This window comes from Canis lupus, chromosome 8, assembly GCF_048164855.1.
Source record: "Canis lupus baileyi chromosome 8, mCanLup2.hap1, whole genome shotgun sequence".
Classification (NCBI taxonomy): domain Eukaryota; kingdom Metazoa; phylum Chordata; class Mammalia; order Carnivora; family Canidae; genus Canis; species Canis lupus.
The window spans coordinates 25,415,549-25,441,710 of NC_132845.1; the positions used below are offsets into that span (position 1 = coordinate 25,415,549).

The following is a 26,162-nucleotide window of genomic DNA, read 5'->3' on the forward strand; positions in this document are numbered from 1 at the left end:
CTCAGAGATATGGGCAACAGCAAGTCAGGAGGCCTAAATTCAATTTCCAGTAGTCTCACTTCTGTTTATATGAGATTTTAGGAAAGCCACCTAATATGACCATGTCTTTTTCTTTACCATTTTCAGTACAGCAGCAGGAATGCTGGTTGCCTAATTTCCTACCCTCATAGGGGTATTGGAAAATGCAGGAGATCATAAACCACAGGAAGACATCTAATTTGGAAAGTGGGGGATGTACTCATGTGCAAGAGGAGATTCTTTTTTTCAGAAATAAAACTGGTACCAAAACAGTTAATGTCAAAACCTTCAACTAGCTCTCACAACTAGAAAATTACCTTTGCTAAAGGAACACTGTAATAATGTTACTTTGCATTATGAAAACAGTTATGCAAAGTGCATGGCACACTGAAGCAGAATAGGTACTTGCTAAATGTTGTCTCTTCCTGACTGGGTAGGTTATTAAAGATCCCATCAGGCCTTTGGTTTATAAAGTGTCTCTGTCTCTTTCCTTTTCTTCCTCCTTCCCTTTCTCTCTGTTTATCTCTGAAAGACAAATAATACTGGCAAATATTAAAAGGATGTATTTTCTAAGCCAAAGTGGTTACTAAATGGATAGGGCTAGTTAATCCCAAAGTAAGAACTCCTTTCCCTTGTGAGCATCATTCAAAGGAAAAGTTGTTTGAGCATAACTTTAATTTTACAGGAGTGTGTCTTATGTAGATAAAAATTGCCATGACTTGCATACAAATTATTTCTGGACCTCCACCATTTATAATGCAAAGCAAAGTTCACTTAGTCTGTAGAAAGGCATCAAAACTTGTCAATTGAAAGACTAATGTGTCTTGAACACCTACAAAGAGATGCCTGACCACATCAAAGCTTTCAACTATGGCAGGCATCTTCTGCCAGGAACATTCTGGGTTTCAAGGCACATTTCTGAATATTGCTCAGGCCTGTTGTGAACATAATTTCTACTATCCTCCCGTGGAATTGTAATACTGTTAAAAAGATTAGCAAAGACAAAAGCTATAATGTACAATATAGGTAATAGTTAATTTGAGGGTGTGTCTGAATTTGAACAGAGGTACAAGAGGGGAAAAACACCTTTGATGTGATTTTCTCAGCTGTGTAATCATAGTTTAAACTGAATCAAGCAAATTTAGATTAGACTAAGGAAGATTTTCCTCACACCATGGATTGGTCAACACTGGGAAAAATCTAGATGTATTTTTCATATCTGAGGAATCTTAGAAATTTCAGGCAAGTTTGTGTTTGACACCAATAGCAGAAATGCATATGGTTCCATATCTATTTAGGTGAGGTAAATGACACTACTAATTTTCTTCTCTTTTTAAGGTTTTGTACTGAAATATCTAATCCCTTCAATCTTAGATGAATTTGTTTGTTATAATTGTAGCTATGGATTAGGCAACAGCCCAAAGAGGCGGATATATACATGTGAGTTCAACTTGCATCTCTTAATTTATGTAGTTTAAAATAAATAAGGCATTGCTCTGAAATTCTTAAAAAGGTTTCTGCCTTAATACTAAAAAAGGAAATGATGATACAAACTTAGCGAGATTTTCCTTATGCTTCAAAACAAAAATATAAACCAAACCAAACCAAACAATAACAAAATATAAACACACACATAAAACTCTTTCAAATGAGAAGTACAGCTTCTTATAAAATATGTATTTTCTTTTATTTACAAAAGTACTACTGATGCACACATGATATAATCTAAAATCTCTACTTGTAATAGGCAGTTGTTTTTCATATCGTACATAAAAGGCTTTTGTTATGTTTTTAAGACTTTTTACCACAGTGTGGTGCTACAGCAACCTAGCCTGTCCAAACTCACAATTTACTTATGCCCAATCAATGTATGCTTTCTTTTCTGAAGTTTAAAATCCTGTTCACCTCTGTACCCTTGCTCAGACAACTTAAGTATTTCAAATTTCAGTTCTCACCATGAGGTTAATTCCTCCCAAATCCCATTCATAACCTCCAAATTCAGATTCCCAAGATACTTCAAGACCTTTGGATATGGATGCTTTGCTGTTAATTCAAACTCAACTGCTTCAAAGTTTATCTCATATTCTCTTCTAAAGAATATGTTACCCAGATTTTCAATTGCAGACAATAGTTTTTCCAGTCATCCAATAGTATTATTAAATGATAGATGTAAGAAACAGCCTAGATTATGTTAATTATACTGGAATTAAAATTAAAAACTTAAAAAAAAAAAGGAAGAAGAAACCTAGAGCAATGAAGATCAGTTCCCCAATAATACCACTGTAAAAAGGAATGTTATACTGGTATCGGACTGATACAGAAACTGATACAAGAAAAAAAAAATGTACTGACGTGAAAGAGCATTTATTCTATACTAAGTGAAAAAATAGTGTGTTAACATTATATGTAAGTCCAAAAGTTTTCAGTAAAAAATAAGTAAACAAATAAATAAATATTTAATTATATTTATTATAATAGTATATTTATGTGTATTGCTATATGTCTTTAGGTTTATCCATCATAAAGAGTAAATATCCATATGTTAACTAGTGTTATCTGAACTGGGATTGGGATGACCTTTAACTTTTAAATTTTTGTTCCCTTTATTTTTTATACTTTCAACACTGAACATACTTATATGAAACAAATCGAATTAAAGGCATACTAAAACAATTTTTCTAAAAGAATCAATGAAAAACCAGTAAGGGAAGATCAAGGTAAATGGACTACTCTTAAGCTTCCTCCACAGGTTGTTTCAAATCAACCCTTTCAGCTATATTTAATACTATAGATAAATATAAAAATATTTAGAACTAGAACAATCAAAGAGATGATCAACCTTAAAAGTTTTATTTTATAAAGAGAAAACTAAGGGTAAAGGAGGTTAAGTACTTATAAGTTATTCAATTAGTGGCAAAGCCAGAATAAAATGTGTAATTTTCTATGTTTTTTGGTCAATTTTCCTCCCACTACCTTAAGCCATCTCTCAGAAATAAAATGGTTCTGTCATTCTTCCTCAAAAATACTTGATCTTGCCTCTGCACCTTTCCCATTCCATCTCTCTCTTCTTCACTTACTATAAAATTTCCCAATCTGGAGCACTTCCTGGCCACTGTAGATAAATAATTTTATCTGGACTACTCCCAGGGCATAAAAAAGTAACATTACATCAATTTATTAATTACACTGAAAATATCTGGTTATATATTTAATAACTAATATGCTAAAACTTATCCATATCTTCAGGAAACCAAATTTATTTTCATGGCATATACTGATTGCTTACACAATGTAGTGGCCAAGAACTTAGACATAATTCTTAACATTATATTAAACTATTTTTGTTCATGTATTCACTCAGCAGGTATTTACTGAGAACTTGACATTATAGAGATGAACAGAACAGACAAGTCTCTGGAGCTCACAAACAGAAGAATGCAAATAAAGCTTCCAACCAACTGACACACGAAATTAAAACCACAGATAGTTCATCACATTGCTACGTGTCTCCATGCATTATTTTATGTATTTCCATAGGCCTACCATATAACCCAAGTCCTTCCTCACCCATTAAATGACTATTCATCTTTCCAAATTCAGTTCATTCATGCAAGTATATGCTTCTTGGGGCATTTCCTTAATGAGTTCCATATTTTTTGTCTAATACTTCTTACTGTCATCTCTTACTGCAATTTAAAAAATGCCTGTACCTCAGGAGTCATCATACGGCGCTGTACAAATGATTTTCTCTTCAAATAGAACATAAGCTTCTTGAGGGCAGTGATCATTTCTTATTCAAATCAGTATCTTATTCAAATCAGATCATATCTTATTCAAATCAGTATCTCCATTAGAATTAGAAATATATGTAATATGTTTATGTATTATATATTACAGTATATTTAATAATTATATGTAATTTATTATATATATAATTATATATATAATAAATTACATATAATTTAAAGGCCACTCTGCCCTCTTAGAGACAAAGATAAATAAAATGGCTTTTCCACATGGCAACCCTCAAATATGTTTTAAAGAACTATCATATTCTTTCCAAATCTTTTTCTCCAGGCTAAACATTTATAACTTCATAATTATTTTTCACAATTATTTTGAATTCTCATTGTCCTTTGTTGGATTATCTCATGTACCTTTTATGTTCTGAAATGGGGAACTATGCTAACATAGTTGAAAGAGTTAAATACAAGAATTTGAATTTATGTGATTTCCTCCTTCCTTTCCCTTTCTAAAACAGGAACTGTCTTTACTATGTACGTTACCACGATTTCTTTGGTTGTTCAAAAGAACTGAGAAGAGGACAGAGTGGGGAGGTAAGACTAGAGATTAAGGAAAAGTGAGATGTCCAGCAGATTTTTAGTGTGTAAAGGTAAAAATGACATTTCTTTTATAGAAGCCATGTAGGCATTAAGATACATTGCAAATGAGAGAGATGTCTAATGATGACTTTTTAGAAAGTTTTTTTTTTCCCCTCTCAGAATTTTTTAAGGGGAGACTGAGTGAAGAATTTTAAAAATTCCATGTAAAAAAATTATCTGCATGAATTGCATAAACCATATGAGAGGTCCCAAATTTATATGGGTTACATTTAAATTTTCTCATTTCATTTTCACCTACAAAATCCTTCAAGGCTCTTCACTACCTGCAGAATATAGCATCAGCTCTTTAGCATTATATAACTCTAGCTGTGACCTGGGCTCTTCCCCACTCTTCATTCTTTCTAATACCATCTATTATTACTCCCTCACAACGTTTTATATTTCCAGTTATTAACCAATAAACAAAAAAATATCATTAATGTATCTATGCATTTTGACTTGCTTTTTTATTTCTTTTCCTAAACTCTCCTTTCCTGTCAGACTTTTCTGCTTGAGAATTTCCACCAATCTTCCAAGAGTCAGTCCTGTTGTCATCTTCACTATAAAACTTGACTGGCTATCTACACACAAAGTTGTTCCCTTCTCTTATTAACATGTATGTGTCTCCTACCTAATTTAATTTCAGCACCTAGCATAAGACTTGGCAGAAAGATGCTCAAAATATTAGTCGAATACATTACACTAGTGACCTTGCCTTGGTCTCCTTTTTACATCAATTCTCAGTAAGCTGATAATCAATTTAGATGAAATAATCATCGAATGTATTCAAAATATATATTCCATTACTCTATGATTCAAATCTAGAGTAACATTCAACTTTTACCATTGGAGGACTGTTGAGTTTAGCAAAAGCACTAAGAAGAGTTATTTAATGCAATAGTAAATAACTACTCTCATCAATTAAGTTCCACGGTGAGTATATGCATCCTATATCAGGCACATAAAGTGACTTAAACATTTACTGACCTCACAATTTTGGCAGGATCTAGCTTAAAATGAAACATTTTTCTGCCCCACGTGATTTTTAACTCCTGGCTAGCAGTAGAGACCAGCCTCAGATGGCTATGAAGAACAAGGGTACAGAAGTATCTCATGAAACTCAGGAATGTTAAGCCTCTAGGAAAGGCTGTGAATCTTCATGGAAAGCCATATAATCTGTCTCTCTCTCTTTCTCTACTCTTCTATGCACATCTGGTTTATTCTTGTCTCTGCCAACTGGCTTCCTCTGATTCTTTATGCAGAATGGTTGCTATTCTATAGGTCCAGCTCAGTTATTTTTAACTCTACATATTAAAAACATCTGAAGGTGTTTTTGATGTCCTGGCCAGATAGATTCCATATTAATTACATCAGAATCACTCTAGTACAACTCAAGCAAATTTAAGTAGTTTTTGGATACTCTCCAAGGAATTGAAATACACATCCAAGACTGCCTTGAGAATTAGGAATTAGGGGGAACAATTCTCAAGTGAGAAATTCAAGTTTGGCCATGAGTGCATTACATGTCTATCTTACTGAAATAAATGGCTACCAGGGGCATGTTCAAGAGAATAAAGTATTACCATAAGGTGAGTAGATATTCTAAAAAGGGCCTATATAGGGAATTTCATCTGCTTATAAAGTATCTATTCTGATATTCATCATTACATTGTCTAAATATTGTCTAAATAAAAATATGACAGTTTATTCTCAGAATCAGTAAGATACTTGCCTACTTGTAAATAATATTTATGTCAGGCCCAGTGAGAAGTGTTTTGTACTTACTCTTTCCATATGATCACAACTCTTCAAATTAGGCTTTATTCTCCTACTGAAAATGAGCAAAGTGAGGTTCAAAGAAAATAAGCAACTTCTCCAAAGACAAGGAGTCAATAAGTAATAGAGTGAGACTTGGATTTAAAGCTACTACAGCCTATATTATATCAAGCTGCTCCTATTTACATAAATATTCTTCTAAAGAATTAATGTCCTCAACATTGGAAATTGATCTGAAAATTATTCATGATGGTTTGATTAAACACACACAATACATGTACACACATGGAAAATGTATTACCAAAAATAAAAAGCATATTCTGATCAGATATTGATAAGATAATCAAATATAATGCCTTTCATTTCAGAATGAAAATAAAAACAAATATAATCTTAAAATGGCTTAATTATTTTATTATTACATTATTATTACTCTTTATCACTGGTATTCTACTATACCTGGCTGGGTCATGGAATTATACACAGAGAAATTTGCATGTATAATGGTTAGTTGTTGAGGAAAAGCAAATCACATCATAATTATGTATCCCAATTGCATTTTTCCCTAATTTGTTTTATTAGAATGAAAATTTAAAAAAAGCACGCTGTTAAAAGCAAGACTATTGGTAGTGTTATATTTGATTGAAGAAGAGAAAATAACTACTACTATGTTCCATCCAATTTAAAATCATCAAACAGCTTTCACCTACTCATTTTATTTATATTTCATTGTGATATAACTACAATGGTCCCTATCTTGGGGTACAGCTGCTCTAGAAGCATCCATTCTGAGATTATTTTAAGGCAAAGAACAAGTAACATTGTATAGCTACTTATGACTAGATTAATTCATAGGCTGAATTTATGCATTAATTAACTCCAGGTCAGTTACTTTGCCCTTTGAAGAAATATCTATTGAGGGGAAAAACTTGCAATGCAGAAATTAATTTGGATTAGCTGCTTCCATGGTGGAAAGGCCTAGGTACGTGATTACAATTATGACATAAAATCAGGTGTCATATCTCCAGAAATTACAATTTGTAATGAAAATTTCAGAAAAGATATGAGGCTATAGAAAAGTTTCTAAAAAATAATGATCCCATTTTACTCACTTCTTTAAAGGATTATATTCACATTGCTCTTAATAAGATATTTGTAATCTGAGTACAGAATAAGCCTACAAAATTAAACATTAATTCAAATCCATATGATCTTTTTCTTCATCTAAACTTTACCCCCACCCTCAACTACCAGCTCTTAAGCAACTTACAGTGGTATCATGCAAAAAATTCCTCTTCTTCAACAACAACAAAAAAACTATTCCTCCCCCACTTTTCCCCACTTAACTTTATGACACTATCATTCATTCAGCTTAAGCCCAAAATCTATTATTCTTAATACTACTTCTTTCATTCCCTATTTTTCTTCTAACAGCAAATCTAATGACCCTATCTTCGAAATATATGAATCCATGTACTTCTATCTATACTCATTGCCATCATTATCTCGGGACTATTTCTGTTTTTTTTTTTTTTTTTTTTCCCATTTTCCTTGCCTCCTACTAGAGTCCACTCTTTATTTTGCACCAGAGCCTTTTAAAAACACAAATCTGATTGTTTAAAATGTTTCATTTATTTCTCATATTAAAAAAATATATTCCAGCGATTTCAGCCTACAAGATCTTCCATGAGCTGGTCCTGTCCCCCTATCCAAATTGATCTTACGCTGCTTCTATGTTAATACACCTATCAGTCACATATGACTTCTACTAAACTCTGGCTTTCCCGGAGTGCTTGCAATTGCTGTTCTGTCTTCTTGGATGCTTTTTTTTTTTTTTTTTTTTAATTCTGTTTCCATTTAAACTTTACTCCCACCTCCGGGTACCAGCTCTTTTAGCAACTGCTATGGACTGAACTGTATTCCCCCAGAATTCATATGTTGAAGCCCTGACACCAAAGTGATATTATTTTGAGAGTGGGCTTTGAGGAGTAACTTGAGTTTAGAGGAGGTCATGGAGGTGAGGCCCTCATGATGGGATTAGTGCCTCTAGAAGAAGAGATATATGTGGGGACACAGTGAGAAGGCAGCCATCTACAGCTAGGAGGAGAACTTTCACCAGAACTCAGCCATGTTGGCACCCTGATCTCAGACGTTCAGCCTCTAGAACTGAGAGAATATAAATTCCTAGTGCTTAAGCCACCTAGTTTATGATATCTTGTTATGGCAACCTGAGCTGAAAAATATAGCAACCTAAGGTAGAATCGCCAACAAGCAAGTGAACTTATAAAATGTGCTTCCTAAATCTCATGTGCCCCATGATTTAAAATGTTTCCTAGCCATTTTCAATCTTTCAGTGATATTTATGAAGTGTCTACTATATGGTAGGCATTGTGACCAGTTGCTAAAAACACAGCAGTACACAAAGTAGATTTTCTGGTTGCATGGATTTTATATTACAAAGTGATGGTGACAGAAGGAATCAAAAACATAGATGAATGTGTGTGTGTGCGTGTGCGTGTGTGCATGCCTGTGTGTATGTGTGATGTTGTGATTTATAATAAGAAATATGTATTTGGTTTTCATACAGTTTCTAGCTCCTGAAACACTCAGGATTTCTTGAGTGATGAGAGCAATGAAGGTGTCTTTTTTTATGTCAACGGATGAAGGCACCTAAGGATGGGGGCTGGTTACCAGGAGACTCTGCCACATGGTTCTAGGGTTGGAAATTTCTGTCCCATCCCCTCCATCCCCTGACCTCGAGGGAGGTGACAGGGGCTGGAGGTTGAATCAAGATTTAATCAATTGTGACTACGTAATAAAGCCTTCATTAAAAATAAATAAATAAATAAATAAATAAATAAATAAATAAATAAATAAATAAATAAAATAAAAACAAAAGGACAAGGTTCAGAGAGCTTCCAGGTTGGTATACAGGTGGAGATTGGGGAGAAAGTTGCACCTGGAGAGGGCATGGAAGCTCTGTACCCTTTCTGCATACTTGCTCTGCACATATTTTCCATCCAGCTGCTCCTTACTTACATCCTTTTATAATAAACCAGTGAGCTAGTAAGTAAAAAATTTCTCTGAGTTCTGTGAGCCACTCTGGCAAATTAATTGAACCCAATGAGGCAGTCATAGGAACCTCTGATCTATAGCCAGTTGGTCAGAAGTACAGGTAACAACTTGGACTTAGGAATGCTATCCCGAGTTGGAAGGGGTCACTGGAACCTCTGATCTACAGCTCGTTGGTAAAAAACACAGGTGGTAACCTGGGCTTATCGCTGGCATGTGAAGTGGCAGGAATGGACAAAAGGTGGGACAGTCTAGCAGAACTGTGCTTACTTGTGAGATCTGATGTTGTTTCAAGGTAGAAAGTGTTGGAATTGAGTTACATTGTAGAATACCCAACTGGTGCCCCAACTGGTGCTTTCTGGCACAGGGAACCCTTACCCCTCATACACATACATTGCAATTGAGTCCAGGAACCCCAAATCATGTTTTCAAGTGTCTTCTCCTCAGAAACAGAATGCAGAGTATATGCGGGTTAGGCAGTAGTGTGGCTAGGGGCAGGGATAGTTTCCGTTTCATGCCCATGGAGGTTTCTTTAATAAAGTAACATCTGAGCATATATGAGAAGGAGGTGAGCAGAGTCATGCATGTACCAACAGTGTTGGTATACTCCCTGACTTTGAAATAAATGGTTCGATTTATCAGTTGAGCTACTGCAATAACATTGGTTTCTTTGATCTTCTACTAATTATAATATTCATTAAGAAAATACCACATAGATATTAGAGGCTCTAGGTCATAAAATCCAAACGGTCTATTAAAAGGATAAACTACTGAATTAACTTTAAGAAGTGGTTTGTAAGTTAGCCAAGGACCCCCCAAATAATAAATAACATGTTGACAAATTTTCAAAAGTGTCAATCAGTAAGGTAACAATTGCCATAGTCGCAGGCCCAGGGGCAAAGGTGGTGACACTGCTGACAAGATGTCATTGACTAGTGTAAGAAAAGCCTGGTGACCAGCACAGGGTGGTTCCTGACAGCAAATCCATGTAGCACAAAGAAGTCAGCATGATCAAGGTAAGAGTGATGAAGGTAAATAAAAGACGCTGACATTTAAGAAAGGTGACAACAGCAATGTTAAATATTAAGACTTGGAATAAAAAGCTCAAAATTGTAAGTCAACAACCTACCAGGCAATACCTGCTTTTGTGTTAACCTATTAACCCTTGGATTTCTAGGAAGAGAAGTTTCTAAAATAGTTTAAAGTGGGGGAAGGGATACAGGGAAAAGCTAATACAGTCACTCAGATGTGATTTCTGGACTCTAAATAGGTCAGTTGGGGAACTTTGAAACTCATTTGTCTCACCGTTAAAAAAACTATTGTAAAGGATGGCTGGGAAGATTACAGGAGAAAAATTATGATGCACTGGCAAGTTCATTTTTATCCTTCTGTTTCCATGATAACTGTACCCCGCGACCTGTTTGAATAGTCTAAGTAGTTATTTATCATCAACGAGCCAAGTGAATCTGTAAAGTCTGCTTCCTAAACTTCATGTGCCCCATAATCTAAAACATTTTCTCAGCATATTCAATTTTTCAGTCATAGTTATCAAGAGCCTGCTGTACGGTAGGCATTTTACTGGTCAACCACCTACTATCAGGTAGGCATTGTTCTAGACACCAAGGATAAGGCAGAGAACAAAGCTGACAAAGAATCACATTGAAGGCTACATTCCCATGGGATGTTGTCTGGCATACAGTGACCATGCAATGCATGAGAAGTGATCCCAAAATGAGGTAAGATCATTTTGAGGACTAGCTGCATGGATTATACAAGTCCAGTGCCACTGTTCTCATCCCTACTTTGGCACAGAGTTCTATGACCATTGGCAGGTACTTCCCTATGTGTGCTGCCTTCCATATGCTCAACTGAAGCTCAACCAACAGACACCATGAGAAATGGGCAGGATGATTATTGAGAAGAAGAGTAGGGCCGAAAATGGAAAAACCTGTGTTCTAGCCCCAGAAGACCAGACCATCAACACTTTATGATAGGCATTACATTTCTCCTGTTCTTTTCTATGGATGCTGTTCTCTCTTTATCTCTTTGGGGATCTTTAACATATCTATTTTTAATTCCTTACAGATAGTTCTATTATTGTTCTTTTCTCCTGAATTTTCCTATGAGTTGACTTTTAAAATCTGTTCCTCAGCTTTCTGACCCATATGTTAAGTGGTTGGATCAAGTATTTCCAGGGCCATTGCCATCTCAACAAAATTTAGCACACATTTTCTAATTTGTAAAATGAGAAAAAAATAGTTACTCTGGCAGGCATAATTTTGTATGATGTGAATATTAAGCCTCTAAAAAATAATCAGCATATTATAGGTATTTGATAAATCAGATGCTTTATTTTTAACATACATAATTTGGGTTTCAGAAGCATGAAAAACTATAATTTAATCTTTTTTATGGATAAAGATAGTGAGGATAAAGAGAATGCATTTGAGATTTTAAACATTAAGTCCTTGAGCTGAGAATTTCACTTCTGTGCCTACATTGTGCTATCTCAGAGCCATAAGTGAGATAACCAAAAGGCAATGTGAAATCCCGAAAGGTCCAAAGGCAGAATTAATGAGTAATTAAATGAAGATTTGAACCCAGGTCTCCTAACTTTTAGGCTTTCATTGTACCACCTGTATCTAGGTATTTTTCAATCTAATCCATTACAATTTATGTAAGACTCAACTTTAGTAAATCACTGAATGTAGAGAAACAAAGTTCTGATTAAAATTTTTGCATTTAAATTTCCACCAGCAAGCTAAAGGTTTTCAGTGCTTTGTTCTACTGTGATATTTTCATGAGGGCCACATGGCCCCAAGCATCAAGGTGTTAGAGATTTGGCATGGAATTCTTAACACCTATACCCCATGTGGACCAAGTAACCTTGCAATAGCTAATTTCTTTCATACTCCCTCAGCACCTACTGAGGTCAGGTTCAGTATGGCACAGATCAGATTTTTCAGTTATTTCTTCTAACCATTCTAATCTTAAGTTATCTGCCTGAAGTAGCAATCTACTGCTATATTGGTAAGGATATATTCTGCCTTTATGGAGACAATTTCATTCTAAATTACTTTTCAGGTCAAATGCTGCCATTTAATAAAGGTTTGGAACCCTATATAAAGTCAATAAAAGGCATTAAAATCACTTATTAGTCATGGTATTTTCTTTCCCTATCACCAACTAGATAGTTTTGTTTTCATAGCTCCATTGGACATAAGCTCAGTCCTCATTTTTTTCCTCAATCCTTTTACAACATACAGATATCATAAAAAGTAAATACCCCTTCATACACAAAAAGCTACACATTTTTACAAATAAAAATTTTACTAGAAAAAAGTCAGGCTTCTGATCATTAATAATTATTTAAAAATATTAAGCTAAGGAATACATCAAAAATTAACATTGCCGTACCATCAAAAAGATAGACTCTATAGACGTCTACGGGGTTTGAGTGCTTATTTAAAATACTTGAATAGACTTCATTTTTCAATGACTATAAGCAAATTTAAATGTATTACTTCTCACTGAAAAGGATAAAAATGATATCACAGGCACTTTTGATTCTAGTTCAGTCTAAAGGTGTAGTTTACCAATGAGAAATTGGGCTGAAGTCATTTCAATACAGTGATCCTGACCAAGTGGAAAAACTTAGCATGGAAACAGCATTTAGCCATGACATACTTCAATATTATTTTTTGGAGTCTATCACTATCTCAAACTGTATCCATTATGATTTAAAACTGTCTTATTATTGATATTCATTGGTTTTCAACCTGACAGTGGCCAATGATTCATATCAATCTTCTTTTAACATAGGAATTAGAGAGTTTGCAATATATCTTAAACTGAAGGACACTTTTTCAATAGGTCTCAAGATTTTAATACAGTTGTCATTTGAAAAGCCTTACCTCCTCTCAGTTGGAGAGGGGTTTAGAAAAGAAGAAGCCAGTTCCGTCAATAAGATTGTTTTTATCTGAAGCAGTGAAGGATTTAAAAATTAGTATGACATATCGATGATGCCTCTTTTTTTAAAAGGCATTTTTATTTTCTAAGTGCAGGAACACTGCAGTTGGCTGTCAATCATTAAACCACAAAATGAAGTCCTTTGCCTGGCAAGGAGATCTGCAAACTATACCAATACTGGTAAACTAACCACCAAATTATAGCCTTTTCTCTTGCCTCACCCAGATTTCACAGGGGCTGCACACCCAAATAAATGCCTCTTGGCTACCCATTCATCTAACAGCTGGAAAGATGACACTTGACATTTGGAAACTTTCCTGTGAAGATTGCTGCAAGGCTTTCCCATTAGCTTCCTGGTGAGACTGTAAGGTCGAATAAGCTGCCTCAAAACCTGCAAAGGGTAACGGAAATGCTCTAATATTAAGCCTGTGCAATTTAAATTTCTAATTCTCAAATCATAGTTCTTCAGATATTGTAGAAACCACTAGTATATTTCAGGGCAAAAGAATGCCTTTGAAGATGTGAAATTAAAATGATATTTTAAGCAATGATAATGATAACAAGTGTCTTTAAAGTTGGCACTGAAGTTCTAAGCAACAGAGACTTGGACATAGATAAGTTCTTCCAAGTTTGTTTTCTAAAATCCCAGATTGTCATATTTTTAGCAACCGCTCATCTTTGTACAGATCAGTAATCTTTAATATGAGCCACAGTAGCTATCATTCTTTAGATTTTATTTTCACATCATAAAAATTATCAGAGATAGCTTTACAATCCGACAACGTGGATTCTTTTTGAAAATCAGTGAGCTTGATATAAATAAAAATGTAAATATTCCATTATGAAGAAAATGCTGTGATCTTATAAATCTTTCAAGTATAAACATATGCGTTTGTCCTCTTTAGAAAGGTTAATTCCTTTAAAAGAGATCCCCAAATCAAAAAGTTTTAATAACCTGACTGTTCACTAAAGATATTAGAAAGACAAAATCCCTCACATAATCTCCAACCCTAAAAGTGGCAGAAGGTGAAAGATTTCATTTATTGATATGAATGCACATAATTCAATTAGCTTTATAGCAATGATCCTTTCGCACTGTGCTCGATCTTTAATTCCCCGTCTTCAAAGTGTCCTTACAATTTTCTATTCTTGTTTGTTAACTCAGTATTTCTCATGTGAAAGATTGACAAGAATGAATAGGCCTCTCTAAATGTTCAGTTATATGTCCAAATGTAGATAAAATTAATAATATGATTAAAAGGGAAAATGAAACATTGAAAAAATATATGCAGAAGGGTACTGAAGAAACAGGAGACATAAATGATGTAACTTTCAATCTTGAATTAATCACCATCTGGGACTGAAATCACTTTTTAAAAGTCAACTTAGAGATGCTGAATTGTACCTCATTAGCAACAATGACAGATATGGATTCCTATGGATGTGCATCTCACGGCCTCAAATCACAAACCAACACAAGGGCAAGCCTAGCTCTCCTATGCCATTCCATCAACAAATCCACCAAAAGAAGTCTCAGCTCAAAAAAACAAAAAGCCCTGGAATACTTAGCAATGATTGGACTTTTTCTCCAAACTAAAATCACAACTACCATTTTGTACTCACTCAATGGTGAGACTATGCCATGAATCTCTCTCCAGTAGGTACTGAAATCACAAATTCATTTCACATAGCCTATTGAACTGCCATCAGATGATAATGACTTTCTGTCACTCCTGACCAGGGGCAGATTTGAACTAGTGACCAAGAGGTTAAAGGCTCTGTATCTCATTACCAATCTCCTGAGATACCTAGTTCCCTCAACAACTACTGATTCTTTTGCTCCTCAATCGAACCTAAAGAAAACACACAAAAACCTAAAGCAGGAGGAAAATAGGTCATCAATGCAAGGAATTTATAACAGTTTTGAAGAACTTTACAAACATCTATTTCAAAATGTGCCTGTATACTATATACAGCTGAGTAGAACCACATCAACTGTTAGAGAACTTCATTATAACCTTCTTTAAAATATCATATAAGCTTCATTGTTTGCTGGAAAACACTGTAGAAAGCTAAAACTTAAAAGACAACTGTACTCTGTGATCCTACAGGGTTAGGAAAGACATTTTAGAGCAAGTATGATGCCAGAATATTTATGTGTGTATCTCGTGTATATTTTCTAAGATATTTCTGCCACAGGAATTCATTCCAAGGGCGACTGACACGTTGGAAAGAACAACACAGATTCATGAATAAAATAATCAAAACAGTATCAGGCTCCTTAACATGGATACTTATCACAGGAATATGGCATGTTTAATAAAGGATAAAGTTTGAGGAAGAAACAAAAAGAATCGTCATTTGGGAAGAAGCATGTAGGTAAACTCGGGTATAGAGTAAAACCACTGAAACTAAACCAAAAATGAAACACACACACACACACACACACACACACACAACTTTTTGTTGTTGTTGAATGGTGGCAGCCAGTAAACAGTACTGGGTAACCATTCAATTTCAATTCAGTGACTCCTAAAGTCACTCGTAAACATAGCAACCAGAACTTTTTTTTTTAATGTGTTTATTTTTTTTAAGAATTTATTTATTTGAGAGAGAGCATGAGCAGAGGGAGGGGCAGAGGGAGAAGAACAGTCAGACCCCCAGCTGCGCAGGGAGCCTGATGCCGGGCTCAGCCCCAGGACCCTGGAATCATGACCCACACCGAAGTCAGACACTTCACCGCCTGAGCCACCCAGGTGCTCTTACATATGTTTAATGTTCCAGTGTCTCCTTTCTTATCCTCTGCAGTTTATCATAGTGTTTGAATTTCACAGAAAGAATTCTACTTGAAAGAAAAGTGGTCTTCTTTTCCCTTTCACTTCTTGCCTATATTTGAAGAATCCCTAATATAATTTCTTTCATTGAATTTCTATCTCTACCTATTCCTTCCATATTTATCTTTCCACTAATAACTCTTGTCTTTTGTCACTCAATATTTATCTGCAACATGTAAATTTAGTTAATCCCTTCCCCTACTAGTAATAAATACTGTGGTGTTTTAATGTTGCATCTAAAAGATAGTAAATTTAAAATAGAATTCTGAATCACAGAATAATGACATGGCTAAGGATTGCTCTACAGATGTAATCAAAACTGTAGGTTTTGAGATGATAATTTTCATATATTTGGACTGATTTTATTTGACAAAATGTCTCATGTTGGTAAGATCACCTTCTCAGAACTACCATGAAGACTTCAGGGAAAATGAGCTTCTTATCTAGGATCAGAGTTTAGAAGCAGTTAGCCTGTATTCTATTTACAAGTTTGTTCTTAGTGGAGGACACGGCATGGAGAGATAACATATATAGCCTTTTTTTCCTCTACTGTTCATGATTAAATTTGTTTGCATGTTAATACTAAAACAAAGTACATGTCCAATCTTCTAAACAATTGTATCTTCATAAATTAGTGACATTTTTGTAAATTGATAATACCATTTCGTAAATATATTTTGTATTAAGACTTGTCTTTGGTAAAGAAGGACCTTAGGCACCGCACTATTTCCCTTAACGAGTTGGTTGCACCTAACAGACTCACTGGACTAATTTCTTCTCTCCTGTACGTCTGTGAGATAAAGAGGAAGGATACGGAGTGCTGAATCTTTGTAGTGAGTAGGGTACCCTGTGTGCCTAAGAACTTTCTACTCCCCCCCCCCTTGAGTTGTGTGCTTACTGAATCAGTGGTATGTCTCTCACCCCATTGTGTTTAAGAATGCAAATTAAAATTATATAAATTGAAGAGCCATATGAATGCAAAAAGAAAGGGGGTTGAGTCTGTGAAAAAAAAACAAGTTGAATATTTTCAAAAGATATAATCAAGGTGAGTTGCTAAAAAAGAAGTTGCTGTCACATTAGATGTGGATTAAACAAATAAAATGACTGACAGGCAATCAGACAAAAATCCAGGAACCTGCTCTGTGTTTCCTGAATATATGGGGCTCCACTTTAAAACACAAAACCAGAAGTTTTAGGCAGTATATTATAAATAAATACACAAGAAACATGATAGAGCTGTAACCATTAGATTAAAAAGAATGTGGCTGTTTTTTTTTTTAAAGAAAAATGAAAGAAGAAAATTTCTATGACATGCTTGACATATGTATGTATCCTTTTTATAATTCCCTATTTTAAATTTTCCAGATTAATCAACTAATTATTGATTTTTGTTTCACAGACTAAGAGAACTTCTTTATAATCTTCTGTTTTTTAAATGAATGTTCTAGATTTAACCAATTCATTGTTAATGAATTTCTGGATTTACCTATATAATTAAAATGCCTCATCTTTATCCTTAATTAACAATTAAATTTAGGTCTTTAATTATATTGATTAAGTTGACTATCCCTCTATTCTACTTCTCTGGAAGTTAGGAGATATGGAATGTTTATAATCTTAGAACTTTTCTAGTCACTTAATCATTCTCGTTAAGGTATATTTTAACCAGAACTAAGTTACACATAAGCTACAGCCTCCATTCATAATCTTCTCATTTCAGTTTCAAACTACAGAGGAACTCTCAGGTAAAGTTCAAATGCACTATTTTATTTTTAAATTTGAACACATATTGTAGGGGAAGGTGTCTAGGGCTGCAAATGATTAGCAAGAAGAACAAGAATCCAGAGTTAAAAAGTATCAGGAAAGTAATTCAATCCAGGGGAAAACAATAAATATTTAATTTGAATAAATATGTTCAAATCCTGGCTTTGTTACTGACACCATACTTAACCTAGAATAGGTTTATCTTTTGAGACTTTTTTAACAACTACAAAATAAAGATAATGATACCCATAGGGGTACTGGGTGGCTCAGACAGTTAAGCCTCCAACTCTTGACTTCGGCTCAGGGCATGATTTTAGGATTGTGAGATCCAGCCCTGCAGCAGGCTCTGAACTCAGTGTGGAATCTGCTTGAGATTCTCTCTCTCTATCTTTCTCTCTCTCTCTGCACCTCTCCCCTCATTTGCACACTGTCTCTCTCTCTCTGAAATAAATAAATAAAATCTTTTCTAAAAATTTAAAAATAAAGATAATGATACCCATTGTAACCAAAACACACACAATGCATAATAGAGGCTAAACAAATAGTAGCTGCTATTATAATGATTGACAAGTAAATATAACAGCAAGGAGGGTAAAAATCAGGGAGCAGTTCTTTCGTGAATCTTTTCCAATTATTCTAGTCACCATTGATCTCTGCTCTTGGACTACTTTAGTATTTATTGGTTGTAGTAAATTTAGCTTTCCATTTTATCATGCCTGTTCTCTATTTCATCTGGGTAATCCTTGCATTCACACATTGCTAGAAGCACCTTTAGAGAAGAAAGGTTGATGGGTTCATGTGGTTGATTTCTTTTTTTCCTAGTACAGAACTTTTTATCTATCCACCTGTCCACATACATGCACACGTGTGCACATACACACAGAGACATACACATGTGCACTGGTTAAATAAATAAATCCACCTGAAAGATTCAAGAGGAAGCGCAAATAAATTTTAAAACTGATAGAAATTTTTTTTTGTTTAGCAATAATCATTCTTCCAATTATATACTCTTTCTTTGGATACACTGTCAAAATTATCTTAGATATTCAGTAATTCTTATTTAAGGAGAAGAAAAAAATTCAAATATGCCTGGATTCCTACTAACATCATAGTATTAAAAACAAGAAAGGTGAAGCCATATTGGATCATTCATTAGTAAAACTAAATAAAGACAAGTAAGTTTAATATTATAAAATAAAGGCTTTCAAGGAGGGAAATGTTGACAAATGGGAAAATGTTTCTTTCTATATTAATACAAAAGCTGGGCATCCCGGTTGGCTCAGCGGTTTAGCGCCACCTTCAGCCCAGGGTGAGATCCTGGAGACCTTTAAAAAAAGAACAATCTGACATTATCACTTTTTTTTTTTTTTAAGATTTTATTTATTTATTCATGAGAGACACAGAGAGAGAGCGGCAGAGACACAGGCAGAGGGAGAAGCAGGCTCCATGCAGGGAGCCCGATGTGGGACTGGATCCCAGGTCTCCAGGATCTTGCCCTGGGCTGAAGGTTGGTGCTAAACCGCTGAGCCACCTGGGCCTCCCACACTATGAGTTCTTTATGCAAACAACTCCTACCACATTCCTGCTTCATTACAAACCCCAAATTGGAAGTCCAACACTGGGTATTCTTATCATGTTCTAACCGCAGTATCATTGCATCTTCTCTTCAATTTTTCCTACATATTCTCTCTATTTAGGGCCTCCACTAGCTCAGGATGCCTTCTGGGGAAATTTTAAAAAGCCACTGCACAGGTGCAAGTCTTACAGAGCAAGCAGATAGCACCTTTGTGAAAATTCAAGGAAAGCACTCCTTCCTCTGAATAGAAGCCCCACAACAAAAGACACCACCGTTAGGTAAGTGGAGCTTGGTTAGGACTTCAGCCAGCTAGTACCCTGATCTGGGTTTCCCTGGGCAGGAAGCAAGCTATCCAGTTTTGCTAGCAGGCCCCTTTATGTTCCACCAGTTCAAATCACTCAGTTTGTCTTACCCTCCCTTTTGATTTGTATCTTGATTTTTGTGAAGCCTTTGCTGACTCCACATCCTGATACCCACATCCAGACAGAATCAATCATTATCTCTTCCATGCTACCCTGTGCTTTTACATTTTTTGTTACTATACTTATTATATCGTATTAGCTGTAAGCTTACAATTTACAGACTGTGAGATTAGTAATAGCAAGTTTCATGTTTTAATTTTCATTTATAAACCTACTGATTAGTACCATCTAGAGATGAAAGCACTATTTTTAAAAAACTTATTGAATGAAAAAATGAATGAATGAATGAATCCATGCATGAATGGATACATACATGGACAGAGAAGTGAATATATATGGTTAAATAAATAAATAGCTAATTAAAATGCTTTCATAATTATTTACTTACCCCTAAAAAGATCATGTCCTGGAGTGAAGTAACTTGCCTCAGGTCACATAGTTGGAAAGTGCTGAATATGGGTTAAAATCAGGTCTGTTTAATTCAGAGCCCAAATTCCTCACTGCTATATTTTACCTCTCCTCATGTATTCACTTTGGTACTCTCTCAAAGTCAAGTGTCTTGGGCCCAACAGCTGGTACTCAATAAATGATAACTGATCAAATTAACTAATGAAATTTAAGTGAAGCTCTCTTTAGACAACTACGGGAATTACTGAAATCCAAACCGGGATATCTTTAAATAAGCACGATGTGTCTGAAAAAGCATATTACAAATAAATTCAAAATATACTATTGCAATGATCGCATGCATGAATTAATACTATAATGTGTGTATTAAATCATTTTTAAAGTATACTATCTAGTGTTCCATTTCTCTCAAAACTAATGTAAAACAAGACAAGCAGCGATAAAACCTTCATTCATGAATACACTTCAGGCATTATAAATTTTTTCTTAGCGAATGTTCCATCTGAAGGAAACATTATTTATTTACAGTGTTAATGAACTTTTATAACAAACTCATTAGTTTTCTTAACTCCTCTTTAAATTCCTTTAAAATGAATTATCTCATTTTACGTATTTCTCCTATTTAATAGATGAATACACTGTTTATTTTGAAGGCATAACAACAAACAAGCATGGCCACTGGCTTGGGTAGAGACAGATGAGTGGGCAGGCTTCAGTCACAGAAACCAGGTGCTACAGACCACACAGGAGGAACATATTCCTGGAAGAGAAGGAAGCAAGACCTGAAGGACAAGTAGGATCTAGACAGATGAAATGAGTGGAGTAGGGGAAAGGCCCAGATTCAGAAGAAATCTTGGTGTGTAGGGGAAATTCAAATTAGCATCACAAGCAAGATAAAGAGTTTAGGCTTCATCTTGAGTGTGAAAAAGAGCATCTAAGGGGCTTTATTTTATTTATTTATTTTCTGAAGGCTTTTAAATGAAGAAATTAGGATCAAACTTGTTCTCTAGAGAGATGACTCTGGTTGCAGTATAGGCTCATTGGATTTGACAAGGGAAGAAGTGGTGGCAATTTTAAGAGGTGATAGACCAGGCCAGAACTAAGTTAATGACAGTGTGGAGAGAGAAAAATCTCACTTTGTCTATATGTTCCTTTTTGGTCTTATCACTGCTTAGCACTATGCAACCAATAGGTGGGAAAGTGTAACTGTTGATTTTACATGACAGGGATTTTACCTGCCTTCCGTTTCTACTCCATCTTTAAAAATGCAATTCAACACGTTGTTTGACATATCTGAAGCTTTCAGCAAAAAACAAAAGTCTTCCTGGTCATGCATTTTTTCTTGTATATTTCAAACACTACTGTTCCTCACAATGCGTATTTTTAAAGCACGTGCACTTTTCATTTCATCCTAAAAGTCTGTTTCTTTCCCTTTCTGAGTAGGTGGAAGCTAAATAAAATGATTGCTCATTTTTTTTTTCAGTACATATTTATTTGATCCAGGGAAGTAAACAAATAAAAAGAAAGTCAAAAGAAAAACACCCTTAGGAATCCTTTGGAATGATAAATGTGAAGTGCTGCAGAACCACAATCATCACAAATATAGTAAATATTCTCTATATACTTTAATCTAAAAGCTAAAAATGAATTTAAATATTTAGGAAAAAATTAACACAGGCTATTTTCCACTGTCTTTCACTCAGTTTTACCTTTCAAATCTCTTTAGCATCTTTGCCTTCCCACCATTTTCACTCCTGCAAACTGAATTCACGCATCCACTAGATTGCATCTGGCCTTCCACAAGAGCCTCTTCTCTTATCTCCTGATTCTACTTTCATCTCTTCAGGAAGTTAACAGACTGGTCAGTCTGTCAACCGAATATTGTATCTGGCACCAAAAACAAGCCAATCAAAGTGCGTGTATGAAAGAGTCTTTACAGAGATAGAATTGAGGAGTTATAAACAAGAGAGAGAGAGAAGAGGAAAATAAGATTTAGATAAATAGTTCCTAAGTAAAGATGTGTACAACAGTGTTCTTTTGTAATGAGAAAAGTGTGTGTGTGTGTAAACACTCTAGTGTAAACCTTTCAACCATATATTCTTAAGAAATAGCTCTTATTCCAAGACTGTGTTGTTCCCTACTTCTCCCATAAACTTTCTTATTAATGTATTTCTGGTATATATAATATAGCAAATGGTATAATTTCCTGTGTTCAAGTGTTTGCTCTAATGCCATTACACAAAAATAAGAAGCTGTCAGGCTTATTTTGGTTTCAAAACTGACTTTGAAAACTGGATTCATCTGAGTAATCTAGAAGTCAGTAACCTAAAGTCTGAGGAACATTGATTTTTGAGGCTTTGAAGTCAGTATCAAAAATGTTAAATGCTGGAGGCAGAACGGGTTTGGGAAAGCATGTTTAGTTCACTAGGAGTGAATCAGAAGTGCAGGTAACCAACTGACATCCAGTGAAGCAGAAATACACAACAAGCACAGGAGGGAAGGTCATCAATAGAGAGCTGGATCATGGAAGAACACAGATGGAAACACAGATGAGGGAGTCATGAAGAAGGTGCCACTGGGACCACTGAGAGTGCTGTGCCAAGAAGAGTAAAATGAGGAACTATAAACATAGGATGATAAGCTTTGCAACAGAAAGAACAACAGAGGCCAAATTAGGAGTCCATCCCGGGCAGTTGAACTAAGCTCCTCTGTGTATTTCAGAGGCCAAGGAGACTCCCCAAAGTACAGGTGCTAGAGACCCTAGAGCTGGAGCTACTACCTAGTTTTCTCCTTTGAGTTCCCGGGTTTCTGCCTTTTAAAATTGTATTGCTTTTCCCATTTTTCCCCAGCCTAGTCCCTTTTGAATTATGATGGATTTAAACGGCATTCTTAATTTTAGAATTGTCATCTCCACAAAACGTTGTTTCCTAAATCACACTTCTGTCTCTGTGCATCACCTATAAGCTGGTTACACCCATTTTTAGAGCCCTGGGGTACCACACTATGGCCCAAACCACAACATTTCAAGCCTAGTACTCCGAGATGCTGGGCTAAGCGGGGGATAAAGGTGAATGAATCAAACATAAAAAAAATATGACATAATTGGTATGACGTCTAGGCTCTACCTGGTAAGTAAGCAGTCCTGCACAAGTTGCAGAAAAAAATAGGAGGACAACCAGAAAAGACTAAATGGTCATGGCAAAGAGGAAGAAAAATATTCAAGGAAACATTAAAGACAAAGTGAATTTTGTGGGCAGGTGGGGAACAAAAGAAACTGAAAGAAAAGAGGCAGAGAGGCAGACAGCATGTTATGAATGGAGAGTCTCTCCCACATAGGAAAAAAGAATTTTATTAATAAGAGTAAACTTTTCCAGAAACATTTTATATAAAGGAGATCACTGTATCTACATTTCATTAAATTGTAGAGCAAGAAGAAAACAAAGCATTTTGTCAAAAAGTGAGGCAACTGAGATCTAGTAATTATGGCTTTTTCTCCCCACAACCACCCAGTTACTGTAAGAGCATGTTCAACTTTATAGCTTACCATTTTTACATTTTGTATTCGTTTCATAAAACTGAAGAGTGAAAAATTACAATTGAAATTTATAAAATATTTGTTTTTTTTTCAATTAGGTGCATATAATTCGGGAAATGGATAGGAACTCATCTAATTTGATGAGCACTGGGTGTTATTCTACATGTTGGCAAACTGAACACCAATAAAAAATAAATTTATAAAAAAAGGAACTCATCTAATTCAAATGGACAGATGACATAGTCTTCCAGACTGTGTAAGATAATTAGGAATATAGATCTTACCTACTGTCATATTGTGTACCATCTAGATTTGACAAATATATTATCTATGTCTTTAAGCCATTGATAAATATTTTGAACAGAGCAAAAGTAATAACTTCATGGCATTGCCTGTAGAAATGCACACTGAATTTTTAATCAACTGAACAGTCCTGCTCTCCAGTCCATGTTAAAAAAAATGTTAGCCAAGTAATATATATGTGATATACCATATATAAATGCTTGTATGAATGCGTAGCAAAATAAATGAAGTATATATACATTAGAAAAAATTAGTTAAAAGTGATGGCAAATGCCTACCTGTATATATTTGTGAATGTACCAAGAAGCTTGCTTTCCATCATTCACTGATTCCACTGTAGTATTAGCCACACCAACAATATCACCACCTGCAAACACCCATGGTTCACTGGTTTGCATAGTTTCTGGATCTACTTCTGGGAGATTCCATCTGTTGAATTTTAGAGGGCTCAAGGCTTCTTTTACTGGTAGGAAAAAAGTGAAAGGCAAGAGGCAATGAATAATCTGTGTACCACGTAACAATAATTTGAAAATTACGAAAAATTATGACTTAATTATTGTTTTAGGGATTCAAACAACTGTTTTTAATGAACCATGAAAGATGGAAAGTTAATGAAGTATCTGAGTTAACAATACATTCTAAGGATATTGACTTAACCAATTCAAAGTATACCTCACATACAGGCATTGAAAACTTCAAATTTGGGCAATATTTCAGATCTGATATATACATCTCGGAGTATAGATCCAAGAAGGAAAGTATAGCCCTTCAAATATTTTGATGTGTATAAAATCCATTTACATCCCTCTAAATGAATTTAAATGAATTTTCTTTTTTTAAAAAAGATTTTATTTATTTATTCATGAAAGACACAGAGAGAGAGCAGAGACACAGGCAGAGGGAGATGCAGGCTCCCCATAGGGAGCCCAATGTGGGACTTGATCCCAGGGCCCCAGGATAATGCCCTGAGCTGCTGAAGGCAGATGCTCAACCACTGAGCCACTTAGGTATCCCTAAAATGAATTTTCTAAGATTTTATTTGTCCCTTATTTTCACAAATATGATATTACTCATATGATCCTAAGCTTGTCCCTGTGTGTAACAGGTACAAGTTATATTGTGAATTTGGGTCTATGGCCAGTTTCTCCCTTTTCCCAGAAGTTTTATAAACAAAACAAGAGAAAGTCTTCTACATTTGATCGAAATATTTGCACCGAGTATTAAGCAATGGACCTAGAATATAGCTACATTAGCCATCAGTTTCTGTTTATTTTATAAAAATCAACAAATGCAAACACTACCAATGGTTCCTTGTGGAAATTGCTTTGTAAAAGAATTTTAAATTATTTGCTGTACTCCAGTGAATCCAAATGTGTCATGAAACAAGAAAGAGTTCAAGTTCCTTTAAGAAAAATATCCAAACATATATCTTTGAGTAGACATATGATCCTGATATTTGGAAGAGATAAAAGAATATAAGTCACAGAAAGGATTCATCAAGAGAAGAAGAGCATAAAGATAGTAGCATCATGTATAATGGAGCAAACTGAGCCAGTGTTTAGGATTAAATGTTTTCTCCAGGTATTCATGTCATGAATATTAAGTACAACATCTCAGGACAAACTTATGGAGCTATTCTTTACTTTAATTGAAAAGAGAGTATAACAACTTAAATAGATTGTAAAATTTTGGAACACAAAAGTTAGTTGTTAAATAGATTACTGAGTCAAGTTTAAAATAAAATAACCAAATGTAAAAAAAAAATATTCTGAAACCTAAAACCATTTCTTCTAAACAATAATAGTAAAACAAGGCATAAAAATAAAACGTCATTGTTTTCTATCTGGAAGTACTGTTCCCCACAAATTATATGTTCCCCACAAAACTGTAGATTCCATGAGAATGTGTCCATGCTGCTGGTCACTGTACCACAAAGCCTACTTACAGTACTCGGAGCATAGGAGACACCCAATTCAATGCATGAGTGAATGGATGAATGAGTGAATGAATGAATGAACAGATGGGTTAATGCTATTGTGCTCAGGTTCTTATCTAAAAATCTAATAGTGTTTATATCTCTGATGTGATTTCACCTTTCAT

The 26,162-nt window shown here is 34.9% G+C and overlaps 1 protein-coding gene across 4 annotated transcripts in view; it reads right to left on the reverse strand.

Moving 5' to 3' along the window:
• The window catches only part of DPYD (dihydropyrimidine dehydrogenase), a 790,677-nt gene that overhangs the window by 384,408 nt on the left and 380,107 nt on the right, over window positions 1-26,162 (reverse strand). For all 4 annotated transcript variants that reach the window (XM_072834642.1, XM_072834646.1, XM_072834643.1 and 1 more), the window contains one exon: window positions 24,341-24,525. In XM_072834642.1, coding sequence (XP_072690743.1) covers window positions 24,341-24,525 — 185 coding nt within the window. The remainder of the gene's footprint in view (window positions 1-24,340; window positions 24,526-26,162) is intronic.